This window comes from Malus domestica, chromosome 11 (assembly GCF_042453785.1).
Source record: "Malus domestica chromosome 11, GDT2T_hap1".
Lineage (NCBI taxonomy): Eukaryota > Viridiplantae > Streptophyta > Magnoliopsida > Rosales > Rosaceae > Malus > Malus domestica.
The window spans coordinates 16,889,267-16,904,892 of NC_091671.1; the positions used below are offsets into that span (position 1 = coordinate 16,889,267).

Sequence of the window (15,626 nt, forward strand, 5' to 3'; positions counted from 1 at the left end):
TGTGGACAACAAGCAAACATGTGACCATCTTGTCGATGCATCGACCAACACCATAAAATATCTAAATGGTCCGCAGGTTGGTTGGATAGGTCCACAAATGTCCCCTTGAATCCTTTGAAGAAATTTAGGAGGGTCTTGATTAATCTTTGTATGGGAGGATTGAGTATTCAACTTCCCTAAAGAACACGCTATGCATGGCAGGACTCCAACATGTGGATGTAACTTATGCTCGTGTGAAGATTTGAGGATACGGCGCATCATGTCACGTCCAAGATGTCCCAAACAGTCATGCCAAAGCAACAAAGTGTCCTGGAACTCAGGCATAGAGTTGGCCACACTGTGGGCCTCTATGCTGCGAATGGTTGTGTTGTACAACCCACTCGGTAGACGTTCCAACTTCTTGTGAATATGCTTCTGGCCATATTCGTATGAAATGATACAAAGAAATTCAGAACCATGATCTTCAGTGGTTTCAAGATGATATTTATTATCTCGAATATCTCTAAAACTCAGCAACGTTCTTCCGGAACGTGGAGAATAGAGTGCCTCCTTAATGGTCAAGATTGTACCATTAGACAACATGATACGTGCCTTTACGTATCCTTCAATCAGGTTGGATGAGCCTGAGAGAGTTGTCAAAAGAGCTTTCTTAGGTATGAAGTTAGTAAAATAGTGTCGTTCATGCAAAATAGTGTGCGTAGTTGCACTATCTACCAGACAACTAACTTCCCCACTAGACATACCTAGAAATAATTTGATTGAATTGGTCACATGCATAAATATAAGTCCATTCATTCAATTAAGCAATTTGAGAAAATAATATCCATTCTAATAACAATCCATAATTCAAAACAAACCAAAACCAAACAAATGATTCCAAATACATAGAAAAATTGTTCAAAATTAAACCATAAACCTAGCAAAATAGAGGGTAGGGGCCGGCCACTCCTAGTGGGTTCGGCCACTAGGGGCTAATGCCCTAAAACATGTCTAATTTAGTCTTCCATAGGTGCTGATGCCTCCTGGAAGTCTGATATCTCCATTGATGTGGTTGCATCGTCCGGATGATCCACATGTGCAAAGTTAGACTCACGACAGGAATGATACTTGGCAATAGCCTCAGGGGAAGCTCTGCATATGCGTGACCAATGATCATTTGATCCACAACGATAGCACATATCTAGTTCAGTAGAAGCGGCCTGAACGGGAGCTTTGCCCTTGTTCTTGAAGTTTGGGACCTTAGATGCGAGTGTTGGACGCTGCTGGGTCGCAATTCTTCCCTTAGGTGTGGCACTTTGTTGACCTTGGGCCCGTGGTTGGGCTTGCCGCCCATTTCCATGGCCACGACGATTTTTTCATCGTTTATGGCTACTAAAATTGGTCGTATGCGCTTCAGGCGCAGCGTTTAAGCCAGTGGGTCGAGCTTGATGATTCCTCATCAAAAGCTGGTTCTGCTTTTCAGCAAAAAGTAAAACAGAGATCAAATCTGAAAACTTGGTGAATTTCTATGCCCTATATTGTTGATGCAGGACAATATTGGTGGCATGGAAGGTCGAATAGGTCTTCTCCAGGAGATCTGATTTGGTTAGTTCCACTTTGCAGAATTTCAACAAAGAACGAATTCTACAAGCTTCAGAGTTGTATTCATTCACAGACTTAAAATCTTGGAAGCGAAGATGCTGCCAGTCGTGTCTTGCTTCAGGCAAGTATATGTCTTTCTGGTGATCAAAACGGTCAGCCAGAGCAAACCAGAGGGTGCGTGGGTCTTCCTCAGCGAGATACTCAGTCTGCAATGCATCATGGATATGTCTTCGAATAAAGATCATTGCAGTAGCCTTCTGAGCTTCGTCAACAGGTTTGTCGGCAATAGGTGTCTGGTGGCTCTAATACATTTTGCAGTGAGATGGAGCTTCATGTCTTGAACCCACTTTAGATAGTTTCTTCCAGAGATTTCGAGAGCGAAGAAATCGAGCTTGTTCAAGTTCGACATGTCCCTAAAACAGAGGGAAAAACGTGATTAGTCATATGGTAAGCCATAGACATATATCGTAGAACATACAGGTTCTATAGACATGTATTAGTTTAATTTATGCATGAAAACTTCAGGTTTCATGTGGTATGTTTTGAATGAAAACTTCAGGTTTTAAAGGCACTAATTTTGAAACTACAGGTTCAAATTAGTTTTATGAACGATTAGTTTATAATGAGAGGTTCTTGCAAGAAACACAGAATGCAATATACTAACTAAGTGTAGTGGATTTGAGTTGGCTTCGGGAACTCAAGTGTGAGAGCTTCGGTACTACGAAAGTATGTGACGGTTCAAAGTATAAAAATAAATTATTGAATCGCTAATGTCCAAAAGTGATCTTCAGGTCAATAATTTTGGATTCATTATCAGATTAGTGGACTGCAGGTCATTTTTAATTAATTCAATAAATCGGGCCATACAGGGTCGATTGCAGAAGCAAATAATATTAAAATAAAAACATTGAATTTAACTTTAAAAGGCAGCGTTGGCCCACTAGACACGTGTCGCCGCACGTGGCGGCTGGCCGCCCCAATTCGCTGAAAAATCGAACAACTTAAAAAATTCCCAAATTTTATGGAAATGAAGATCTCAATGAGAGGAACAACTTTTATACATGGGCCAAAGTCTAATTCGGCCGGGAAGTGGCCTGAAATTACCACGAACCGTTGGAAACCCTATAAAGGGTGTGCTTCGATTCGTCACCTCTAGCGCTTCCCCACACCAAGCAAGGCTTGGGATTTGTTCATGGGTTCAAGAGGAAGCTAATGGTGGTGGTGGTCGAAGGAATCATCTTTAAAAATGGTGGATTTCTGCCGATCTCCCATACGGTGCCGCTGGTGCTATCCTCATGAAATTGAGACAAAAAACAGTCAGGTTTGGGGTGGAACTTGAAGAAGGAAGGTCGTGGAGTTGGTTTTGGGTAGTGGCGACAGTCATCTCATCGGGAAAATGCCGGAATCAGCATTGGGGTGTTTTGAAATCGGGTCGGGTCGATAGGGAAGAGTCGAGTCAAGGATGATCCGGTGTTCCTCCACTCCCTCATTTCCCCTCCTTTCTCTCCTCTCTGGTTGGTCACTCTCCTTTCCTCTTCTTTCTGATTGGGCATCCACCCTCATTTCTCTCCTTTCTCCATTCCCTCATCTGTCCATCTTTCTCCTTTCCTTTATTTCTCTCAACTAATATTAAAATAATAATATAATAACTATAAGAGATATATAAAATAATAAATAGTAATCTTTACAAAAGTACTTTTCTCCTTTCCTTCATTTCTCTCAACTAATTTTAAATATATACTATTTAAAAGCAAAGACCCACAACAAATCATGTCGTCGAGTCGAACCCGCCTTGTAGTATCGAGAGTCCTTGTGATGCGTTTTGCCTAGAAACGAAACCATTTAGGTAAATATGACGTACTAATGTAATTACACGTTTTCGTACAAAGTACGACTAATAAAGGAACTATTTTAAAACGGTCGAATTTCGGAAAACAGATGGTGGATTCGGATTCGGCACGTCAAGAAACCTAAGGAGAGACCTCAGGTTCCTCCACGCGCTGCCGCACGCGCCACTAGTGGTGGCTCCCTCATGCGCACCCACGCACCTACAAGTACGACTGTACTCGCCTTCCTCTTAAAGGCCTGCATTTTACAGGTTTTTGGTCTGACTTCCAGAGCTCCTATCGAGCTCGATTCTCCACCACAATCAATGATTCAAAAGCCATTTTGAAGTTAGAAATGTAGGGAACAAAACCATACCAAAGTAAGGCTGAGTTAAGGTCGGTGTTGGCTGAGAAAATGGCCTGAAAGTGGCCAAGTGGTCATGGTCCTATTTTTTTTTTTTCAAGAAATTTGGGGAGTCTCCTCGAGGTGTTTCTTGTTACAAACAAGCCTACAAGTCATATATCACGCCTATAAGTTATTATAAACAATGAGAGGAGTTCGTTTAATGTGTTTTTAAGCTCACCATCACTAAGATCGGTGAGATTCATGCCGAAGGTTGCCGAAGAAAACGTTGAGCAGTGGTGGTTCTCACTAAATGGGAAAAAGCCTCAAGCCCGAGTGTCTAGAGTATAATGGTAAGAGGGAGATTGTGATATCCAACATCGACCAATGGAGAGGGGATGATGTGCCTTATAAGTACATGATCCCCTCCTTATAGCATGAGGCCTTTTGGGAACTCACTGGCTTCAGGTTCCATCGGAACTTCGAAGTTAAGTGAGTTCGGGCGAGAGCATTCCTAGGATAGGTGACCCACTAGGAAGTTCTTATGTGAGTTCCCAAAAACAATACCGTGAGGGCGTGGCCAAGGCCCAAAGCAGACAATATCGTGCTATGGCGAGGCCAGTCTGGGATGTGACAGAGATGGTGGTCCACTGCGGCAGAATGGTGGTGATCGTGTGGTTTTCCAGTCATGAGAATAGTGATGGTGGTCACGGTTTGCAAAGAAAAGAAGGACGAGAAAGCCTGAGGTTTTTTCCCCCACTTTTGGATTTCGTGGAGCTCATCCAAGCAGTGAGATGGCGGTGGTGGTTCAAGTGTAGTTAACCTAAGAGGTGGCGAGGTAGTGGTTGTGTTGCTCGGCTCCACAAATTTTTTTACAGAGAGAAGAGAAAGATGCGAGATGAAAGGGAGGGAGCTGAGGGAGAGAAATGAGGTAAGGTGGCAGTCATCGGGTGGAGGAGTGAAATGATGAAGGTTTGAAAATGAGAGAGAGAGAGAAAGAGAGAGAGAGAGAGAGAGTGAGTGTTTGTATGTGTGTGTGTGTGTGTGTCATCGGGTGAAGGAGTGAAATGATGAAGGTTTGAAAAATAAGAGAGAGAGAGAGAGAGAGAGTGTGTGTGTGTGTGTGTGTGTGTGTGTGTGTGTGTGTGTGTGTGTGTGTGTGTCATTGGGTGGAGGAGTGCAATGATGAAGGTTTGAAAAAAGAGAGAGAGAGAGGGAGAGTGTGTGTGTGTGTATCCCGAGAGAAGGTTTGAAAAGAGAGAGAGAGAGAGAGAGAGAGAGAGTGTGTGTATGTGTGTGCGCGTGTGTGTGTGTGTCCCGAGAAATAGGGAGACACGGGAGAGGTGAAGGAATGGGGCGTGGGCCCCACATGTCTCACAAAACAAGTCACAAAATACGCCCTTCATGTTTCACTATACGCTAGTCCACGAAGGTCAACACCCTCACCTATAGGGGTATTTTCGTCAATTCACACATTTAAAATTAATAAAATCGTAAAAGCAGGGACGGGTTGTCACATTAACAATGAAGAGAAAATATTTAAAAGAAATTTCGCATATAATGTAAATATGCATGCCTGCATTAACTTAATTAATATAACAAAGTTCCTTGTCAAAAACTTGTTCTCATTTTCCAGGAATATATGTATGTGATACAAGCAGTGGCGGATCCACAGTGGGGTCGTTGGGGTCGCACGACCCCTTGGAAACCATGGAAACAACCTTGAAGCTCCCATATGCGACCTCTTGGAGCTGGGGTCGTCGGGGTCGAACTCGCACGCCAACTGTTCGACAAAAATCCTGAACCAAGACTCGGCAGGAAGAGGAAGAAGAAACAGCGCTCGCGCGCGCTTCTTTTTTTTCAAAACAGACGGGCAAAACGGCGTCATTTTGGCCCAGGAAATTTTTTTAAATGACCTGCCCAAAACGGCGTCGTTTTGGGCCAGGCCGAACAAAAAAAAAAAAAAGAAATTCCCACCGTGTGCCCCCCCCAATCCCAGCCTTCCTACCCGACTTCTATACAATCAAAAGCCCCAATTTCTTTTCCTCCAACCCTAACTCAATCCCCCCAAACCCTCAACTCCTCTCCTCCCTTGCTGCTGCTGCCCCCAAACCCTCAACTCCATCTCCTCCCTTGCTGCTCCCTTGCTGGCGGCTCCAACTCCATCTCCTCCCTTTGTTTATATTGTGAGTATTTATTTTGAATATTTTGTATATGTAGAATATATTTAATTAATTGAAATTCAATTCATATTTATTTTGTGAGTTTTTATTGATGGTTTGTTTATATTGATGGTTTGTTTATATTGTGAGTTTTTATTGATGGTTTGTTTATATTGTGATTTTTTATTTTCATTATTTTGTATATGTAGAATGCAAGATGAGATATTTAATTTAATTGAAATCCAATTCATATTTATTTTGATTATGTTTATGGTTTGTTTATATTGTGAGTATTTATTTTGAATATTTTGTATATGTAGAATATATTTAATTTAATTGAAATTCAATTCATATTTATTTTGATTATATTGATGGTTTGTTTATATTGTGAGTTTTTATTTTCATTATTTTGTATATGTAGAATGCAAGATGAGATATTTAATTTAATTGAAATCCAATTCATATTTATTTTGATTATGTTTATGGTTTGTTTATATTGTGAGTATTTATTTTGAATATTTTGTATATGTAGCATTATTATGGAACGGTTTTTTAAGAGAAAGTCATCATCGGGTTCGGGTAGTTCGAATAATGTTGATTGTTCAAATACTGTTGATCGGATGATATTTATATATATTTTTACTTCAAATTCACTCGTCTTTTCTTAGTTAGTTCCTTATATTTTTGAGTTATTTACGTTATTTTTGTGTTTATAGGATTTGTTATGCAAAGAAAATAAAAATAGAACAAGTGAAATTTTATGTAATAAATTCGTCAAAACTGTCTGTGTAGATCAGCTTTTAAATAAAATTAAAAAAAAAATATATATATAATAATAATAACAAGTCATGATGATGTTTGAAACATCATCATGATTCATGTTTTGTAGAAGAAGAAAGGAACGGCAAAGAAGAAAAGAAAAAGAAAGAAAAGAAAAAGAAAGGAAAAGGAAAAGAAGGAAAAGGAAAAGAAGAAAAAAATAAATATAAACAAGCAGAAAAAGGGAGAGACGGAAAGCAGAAGGAAGTCAGGGAGCTGCCTTTGCAGCTGGCGAGTCAGAAAACAGCGTGCAGAAAGTGAGGGCAGAGAGGCACTGGCAGACTGGAGGAATAAGAAACACGAAAAGCAAAGTGGGGGGAGAAGGGGAGAGCTGCCCTTTGGGGCAGCGTGAAAAGAGAGCAGCAAGAAGCTGCGGGGGAGAGCAGTCAGCGTGGAAGGCTGACGGGGCAAGTGAGCACGGGTAGGAAAGGAGAGTCAGTACGGGGTGAGGGCGGTCTTGGGCGCGGAAAAGGAAAGGCTGCCTTGGCAGCCGAATTGAGGACGGTCGCAAGGCAGGAAGGCACTGCCTTTGGCACTGAGCAAGGGCAGCGTGGACAGACTGATGCCCACTCTCTCTTTCGGTTTAATTTTTCCAAACTTCTCTTTTATTTCTGTTTTTAATAATGTGTAATTAAATTTATGTTGGCTAGAGGTTAATTCAAAGCCATGAATATATTTGTAATTTGAATTGATTACCTTCAGTTGTGATTTCATAAGTTGTGATTTCAATTTACTTATCCGTTCGTATAAAAACTGATTTGTGTATGTTGGTTGAGAGTGCACGCTTAATTTACATGCATGAATTTGATGCTAGAATATAAGTGAATTTCACCTAATCGTTATGAACTTATTTTCACAAGTAATAAAGGTTGCTAGTCACAATCACGTTAAGTAAATTCTTGGCAAGAGTATCATGCTTTTCATAGTTACGAATGCCTCGTCAATGCTTATAGTTTTCACAAAGTTTAATGATCTTTGATTGTATCTCTATTGTGCTTTTCACGTAGGGGACTTTTGAAGAATGTTTTGAATTGTTGTATGCGTTTTCCCGTCCAATTCAATAACTTAAGGAAAACTTGAAGATTAAAAAAGTGCTGTTCACGGTTAATCTGAAGTGTTGAGATTCACAATTTATTGAAAGAACAACTGAAAATCAATTTAAGTTGCATATGTGTCATGTGTGGAGAATAACCCTCTAGTTAGTCCGTCATTTATCATTTTACCTTAATTTTATGTTTTTGTCAATTCTGTAATTTAATTAAGTTTAATTTACTTTTTATCAAAACCAAACACCCATCCATTATTAAATTATATTATTTATTTAGTTTTCTTTATTGTTAGTCTTTTAATTTAATTTCCGTCCATTTCAGTTCCTAGTGTTTAATTTAATTGTTTTCATTATTTTGAGTCATTTTAAGTGTGTTTTGAGTTATTAGAGTTTTTAACCTAGTTTTGTGTCCTTGAGTCTTATTTAATATTTTTAAGTTAATTTAATAGATTAGCAATCCCTCCTAATCCCCGGCCTAGAACGATACCCTACTTACATCTATACTACAATTGTCAAAAAGAGGGTTTAATTTGTGTGTCAAGTAATTCACGCATCAACTGTCGGTAGTTCAAGAACTCCAAGTTCAAGACAAAGTTAGTTAGATGATGTTTTGGGTAATCTTCAAGCGGATCCTGGATTAAGAACTCGAATAATAGATTATGACGCTAATATGAGAGATGAGGTCCGAAGATTATATCTACAAAAAGGACCTTGTCAACCTAGAGGTCATAATTTCCCAATAACTAATATGTCGAGAATTAATTGACGCTTCATTCCCCAATGGTTTGATGAGTTTGATTGGTTGGAGTATAGTGTATCTAAAGATGCGGCATTTTGTCTCTATTGCTATCTCTTTAAAACCAATTTTGAACAAGTGGGTAGTGAAGCTTTCACTGGAGATGGATTTAAGAATTGGAAGAAAGGGAGAGAAAGATTTAAGATGCATGCTGGACCGGTTGGGAGTGTTCATAATAAGACTAGAGAAGCTGCTACACATATTGAAACGGCAGTGAGCAAACACTCTGACCAAGCTCGTAAGGCTTATCGCACATGCTTGATTGCTTCAATCAAGTGCACTAAGTTTTTATTGCAACAAGGTCTTCCTTTTCGTGGCCATGATGAAAGTGCCACTTCAAGCAATAGGGGAAATTACTTGGAGTTATTGCAATTCCTTGCAGATAATAATGATAAAGTTAGAGAAGTTGTGATGGAAAATGCTCCGGGGAATCTCAAATTACTAGCTCCTTCCATTCAAAAAGAAATTGTGAATTCATGTGCCCTTGAAACACTTGATGCTATCATGGATGGTCTAAAAGATAGATTCTTTTCAATATTGGTGGATGAAGCACGTGATGTGTCTGTGAAAGAGCAAATGGCTATGGTGTTGCGTTATGTGGATGACAACGGGCATGTAATTGAAAGATTTGTGGGTATCCAACATGTTACCGACACTACTTCAAGTTCACTAAATGATGCTATTGACACATTGTTTTCTCGCTACGGTTTGAGCATTTCCAAGCTACGAGGACAAGGTTATGATGGTGCTAACAATATGAGAGGTGAGTTGAATGACCTTAAAACAAAGATATTGAGAGAACAACCTTGTGCATATTATGTTCATTGCTTTGCTCATCAACTTCAACTAGCTCTTGTTGCCGTAGCAAAGAATAATATAGACATTGCCTCTTTTTTTGCAACGGCTAATAATGTGGTTAATCATGTTGGACCATTTTGTAAGCGGCGTGATTCACTTAGAGGGCAACTTCAAGAAAAGCTTGTGATAGCTTTTGAAAATGATTGTCTTATAACGGGGCGAGGCTTAAATCAAGAAACAAGTCTCAAACGTGCCGGTGACACACGATGGAACTCACACTATGGTACCTTGATTAGCATCATTTCTATGTTTTCATCCGTGGTTCATGTGCTTCAAATGGTTATTGATGATAATCCCAATGAAAGTGCGGGTGAAGCAAATACGTTAATGAGAGTGATACTTACTTTTGAGTTTGTGTTTCACCTTTTCTTGATGAAAGTCATATTGGGACTCACAAATGATTTGTCACAAGCATTGCAAAGGAAAGATCAAGAAATTGTGAATGCAATGGCTTTAGTGAAATCATGCAAGGAAAAGCTATATTGGATGAGGAATAATTGGTTCAATGCATTGGTTGATGAAGTATCTTCTTTTTGTGAAAAACATCATATTGATGTTCCTAACATGGAAGAGGCATTTATACTTCCAGGGAGGTCAAGGCGTTATGCTCCAATAAAGACAAATCGTCATCATTATCGTGTGGAGCTCTTTATTTATGTCATTGATGAGCAAATTACGGAGTTAGATGATCGCTTTAATGGGGTAAATACCGAGTTGCTTATTTGTATGGCATGTTTGAGTCCGAAAGATTCATTTGTAGCTTTTGATAAACCAAAGTTACTTCGTCTTGCTCAATTTTATCCTCAAGACTTTTCGGATGAAGATCGTTTGGCACTTGAAGATCAACTTGAGATTTATATTCATTATGTGTGTTCCAGTAGTGATTTCTCTCAATTGGAAGGGATTGGTGATCTTGCAAAAAAATGGTGGAGACAAGAATGCATCAAGTATTCAATTATGTATATTTGCTCATTACATTGTCTTTAGTTGTACCAGTTGCAACTGCTTCAGTGGAGAGAGCATTTTCTGTCATGAATATTGTTAAGGGTCCACTTAGGAACAAAATGGGAGATCAATGGTTGAGTGATAGCTTGCTTGTTTATATTGAGAGAGATATTTTTGCTTGTATTGAAAATGAAGCTATAATGCTTCGTTTTCAAAATATGAAACCTCGTCGTGGACAATTATAGTTTGTAATATTGTTTCCATTATGAATTATGAATGAAAGTACTATGATTTCATTTTCAATATGTTTTTCCATCCTAAATTTTTATTTGAACTTTTACACTGCGACCCCTTGAGGTAAGATTCCTGGATCCGCCACTGGATACAAGAGAAGAAATCCCCCAAGCAATCACATGCATGCATGCATGCGCATTCAAAATTACCGTCAAAGATTTCTTCGTAACTGCGTTCCACACGCGGCCCAAGGACCTATTCTTGTCAGCTCATCCGACCAGCTGGTGTGCAGCTGGAATATAGAAAGAGGAATTAAAATTAAGCAAATAAATACTTATGCTGCTAGGTTACTCTAATTTCTTTATAATTCTGTGGAAACCAAACTGCTAGGATACTAACCCTATTTTTAAAAAGTTATTTAAAAAATAGTAATTAAACCTAAGAGCTTTAAGAGCTCATCTTTTCTCTTTATGAAAAATTATTGTGTGAATTCAATACACAATGTCGACCGTGTGTGAATTTGTCGAGCGGGTGAATTATATATGTTACTTTTTGTAGTACATTCCCTCTATGTTACCCTAAATCCAAAATGAAAAAAATCTTGGCGGACCCTAAATCCTTAAGCCTCACAGTCAATCTTGAACTCCTGTATATGATTCTTTGAAAAATAAGTTTGAGGACAAGATGGTAACCTTCTCTATATTTTATTTAGTAATGGCCCCACATTGCAATAAAATTATAGGCCAAAATATTTGGTTGGGGTTGGTAATTTTTCTTAAAACCTATGTCTAACTTCGTATTTAAATTAAGTTTATACCTTAAAATACTTGGAAATTTCAATATATATCACAGAGAAACATCAGAAGATAAGAACGGAAAAAAAATATTAACAGATATTCCCCATACAATTTTTTTTTTTAGTACATCGATATTTTTTACACTAAGAGGAAGGGAAGTTCGGCTAAGCCACACAATGGGCAACCTAATTTGGTATATATAACAGAAATTAGGTTCCCATCCCTCTTTTTTTTCATTGCATTGATTAAAATCTTATTTCTTTTTAATTTTTTATCAAGGTCCCTAACTTTTAATGAATATCATTATTTCAATTATATTTACTTACCAACATGATTAAATTTTATTTCTCAAATATATTCATTTAGTGTTAGAAACGTTACATCTGGTATATTTATATTTATGTTAAACTTTGTATTAAATATTTCTATTTTTAGTTTGTACCATTTTTAATTTGCAACCCTTTTTTAATTTGTACTGTATTTCCTTTTAGTTTTAATTTGTACCCATATATTAAGTTCATTTTGTACCCATTTTTCTTTATAAATGTATCACTTTGTTATATATAAAATGTACCTTTTTGTTACATCCCACATCGCCTAGGAGAGTGATCCTTAAATGTATATTCTCATCCCTACCTAGCACGAGGCCTTTTGGGAGCTCACTAGCTTCGGGTTCCTTAGGAACTCCGAAGTTAAGCGAGAATGAGGCTAGAGCACTCCCAGGATGGGTGATCCACTGGGAAGTTGCTCGTGAGTTCCTAGAAACAAAACCGTGAGGGCATGGTTGGGGCCCAAAGCGGACAATATCGTGTTACGGTGGTGGAGTGGGCCCGGGAAGTGATCCGCCCCGGGCGGGGATGTGACATTTTTTTTTGTGAATGTACCTTTTTTTTATGTAAAATGTACCCATTTTTTAATGTAAAATCTTTTTATTTTTTATTTATCATGTATACATATTTTATATAAAATGTACCCATTTTTCGATTTTTTTGAACACTATGGTACATTTGTTTGACATTTATTATTTTAAAGTGTATGACCGATTCACGAAATTTCGATTCAATCTAACTATCAATCTATGTATGTGTGAAATGACCGATTCATATACGTACATTATTCATTTTACCAAATCTAAATGCGTGTATTTTATATGGCAGTTAACACACATATATGAAGTGAATGTACAAACATGCATAAAAGAATACATTTGAACATTTGAGTAGGAGGGAATGCATACAATTTGACGCTTATATACATTCCCTCCTACTCAAATGTTCAAATGTATTCCTTTATGTATGTTTGCGCATTCACTTCGTGTATATGTGTTAACTGCCATAATGTAGGTATATGAATCGGTCATTTCACACATATATAGATTGATAGTTAGACTGAATCGAAATTTCGTGAATCGGTCATACACTTTACCTGATTTCTATGCGGGAATGCTGGTGAATGCTTTATTTAATTTCAAAGAAATTGAAACTGAGAATACGGTATTTTCCCTTTGCTAAGGAAATAGAATCGTGGATTCTGTGGTGCAGTAAATATGAGGCCTAATAAAAGTTTATTTTTCCTTGTTTCTTATATTCATCTGTTTTCAATATGAGATTGGATTTGCCTTAAGGGTTTTGTTGATCTGATATTATTTATAAAATACTAGAAAACCCACCTGAACTTAAGCAATTTTAGGGGTTTGTTCTGCTTTAGTTCACTTAATATACACACCTGTTAATGATTTTACTTTTTAAGTGTATGTTTTTAAGTTGTTTTTGGTCTATGTAAGAATGTGTCCAACATGGTTTCTTTTTTCAAACATCCTTTCAATAATTTAGATTGACTTCACCCCAAATCCATTGACAGTTACTTTGTATATGTTAGGGATGGGTCTTATTCTTCAGCTTAGTGGGCACTGTACCTTTAGCAGAGCGTAGGTAATGCGACTGAGTAAGTGCTAGCTTTTCATTTTTAGCATTAAGTTCTCTTAACTTTACCTACAGCTAATTCTTAAGTTTTTCATTGTTGTGGTGCATGCAACTTGATTTCTACACAGGACCAACAGGTATAATTTTTACCCTGCCAAGTGATGGTGGCCTGAATTTCTGTATCCTATCCATAAATTTTTGTAGTGACATTCATATGGGAAATTTTATTTGAACACATAACCTCTTTCTACACTCAACTTACTCTCTACACATTTTATTTTTAATTAAATTGTCAATATGTCTTTAAATCCAAATTTATTACCTAACTTACCCTCACAAACCCAATCCATATGTAAATTTATCTTTACACCCATTTAGAAAATAAAAAAAACCAATTTCAATGGCTCCTCAGTGACTCTAGTGATTGCTGCAGACTTTCCAGGCTTCAACACGCATGGCCTCTCCATTGTGCGAACAGACTGAGAATCGATGGCTTGCTGAGCCTCAACTCCCACGCATTCAAACTGTTCTTTTTTAGCAAAGGAATTGTGCTTGCTGGGTTTATTGACACCCAAAACCAGCCATTCCAAAAGGTTCTTACAGCAGGAGATGTGTTGGTTTTCCCAAAAGGTTGCTTCATTTTTATCAAAATGCTGGGTACGATTTCACCACTGTTTTCTGGATATGAATATGGTTGACAGGATGACAAAGGGGTTTCTCACTCATGACATTGGAAATCTCACTCTTAACAAGAAGCAATTCAGAAAGTTAAATCCTATTATTTGAAGATTATTAAATGGTTCTGAGTGTATGAACTAGTAGTTAAATGCATAGGGGTGTCTGAAGTGTGGCATTAATCTCATGAGTTTGTGGTTTGAGATTAAAAATTATCATATTCTATGTTGTTCTAATTTATGGGGAGGGGTTTGGACTTGAGTACAAGGAGATGGACACTATCTTGACCAACATCCCTAATTCCTCTCCTCCTTCATTAAGCCTATTAAAGAACATAGGATATATAACACTTGTGTGATCGGGGTTTGATGGTAGGATAAGGATTGCGTGATGGTAGGGTTTGATTATTGGGTGTACGTTTATTGATAGATTTTAGTTTTATTGTATGTGTTCAAATAAAATTTCCCTATTCATATTGCTAACTGGATTAGGATTGAAGCTGTTTTTGTAGTAATATTCATATTGTTGTGCAGGCAACTTGGGTTAAAGCTGTTTTTAATTTGGTTCACAATCTTAATAGGAATTGAATGAATGTAGGTCTGTGCTATCATTCCTGATGAGTTGTGTGCTTCTAGGAGCTCTATATTTAAGGCTAATTCTTAAGTTTTTCATTGTCCTCATAACTTTATATTTTTTATTTTTGTAAATATCATTTAGTAATTTACTATAATCTGATTGTTTTATCATTTGATCCTTAAGAATTTATCCGGGGCATCGGATGTTCAACTTGACATCACAAGTAAATTGCGATGGTTCTTCCCATTGAATTTGTACTTTAGCCTTGCTCAACTGAAGTACTTCCCGAGAGACCTGGAGCACTAGATTGTCCTGTAAGTAGCACTTCAATTCTTTCTTCTTTGGCTTTTTAGCCAAAATGGTCATTGAGATTTGCAGAACTCCTTTCCAGATCCCTTCCTTATAATCCACCAAGTCCGAGGATCCGGACCATTGAAATTTGATCCAACGGCTAAAGTTATTATAACTTTTAAAGTGGACCCCTATTTATAGCCGTTAGATCAAATTTTAATGGTTCGGATTCCTGAACTTGGTGGATTAAGAGGAAAGGATTCGGAGAGGATCCATTTCCCTTGTAATATATGTCAAAATGTACGTACAAGTAATAAAAAAAGTTATAACATTCTAATCACTAGCAGATCCATTAAGATGAAAGGGCGGGGCAATTATGTGTATTTGCTAATTACATTGTGAAAAATTAAAAGTTCATTGCGTAACCAAATAGGAGATCAATGATTGAGTGATAGCATGGTGAGTTATATTGAAAGTATTGTTTTTTCTTTCATTGATAATGAAGTTATAATACATCTTTTCCAAAACATGAAAATGCATCGTGGATAGTTGTAACTTGTATTGTTATTTATTCTATAAATTAAAGTGTATATGTCGATTCAAGTTAAAAGAAGAAATAGGACTTGTCACTCAGTACTACTGTTTGGTGTTATTCCTCTTTACTTGGAAGTGAGAGGTCTTAGATTCGAATATTGGGGATGACGAATTTGACACCAAATTAGGTTGCCATAGTGTGGCTTAGTTGAACCTCCC

General features: G+C 37.6%; 1 protein-coding gene across 1 annotated transcript; it reads left to right on the plus strand.

Moving 5' to 3' along the window:
- Nucleotides 1–8,719: 8,719 nt before the first annotated feature.
- LOC139189456 (uncharacterized) lies at nt 8,720–14,593 on the plus strand. Its single transcript, XM_070808412.1, has 2 exons — nt 8,720–10,135; nt 14,540–14,593. The coding sequence occupies exons 1-2, from the start codon at nt 8,720–8,722 to the stop codon at nt 14,591–14,593; spliced, it is 1,470 nt and encodes a 489-aa protein (XP_070664513.1).
- Nucleotides 14,594–15,626: the final 1,033 nt, after the last annotated feature.

Excerpts from the sequence above, each read along its gene's own strand:
- LOC139189456 (XM_070808412.1), top strand. The coding sequence starts at position 8,720 with ATGCATGCTGGACCGGTTGGGAGTGTTCATAATAAGACTAGAGAAGCT. Across the intron at positions 10,136-14,539 it reads TAGATGATCGCTTTAATGGG|GCAACTTGGGTTAAAGCTGT; the intron begins GTAAATACCGAG and ends ATTGTTGTGCAG.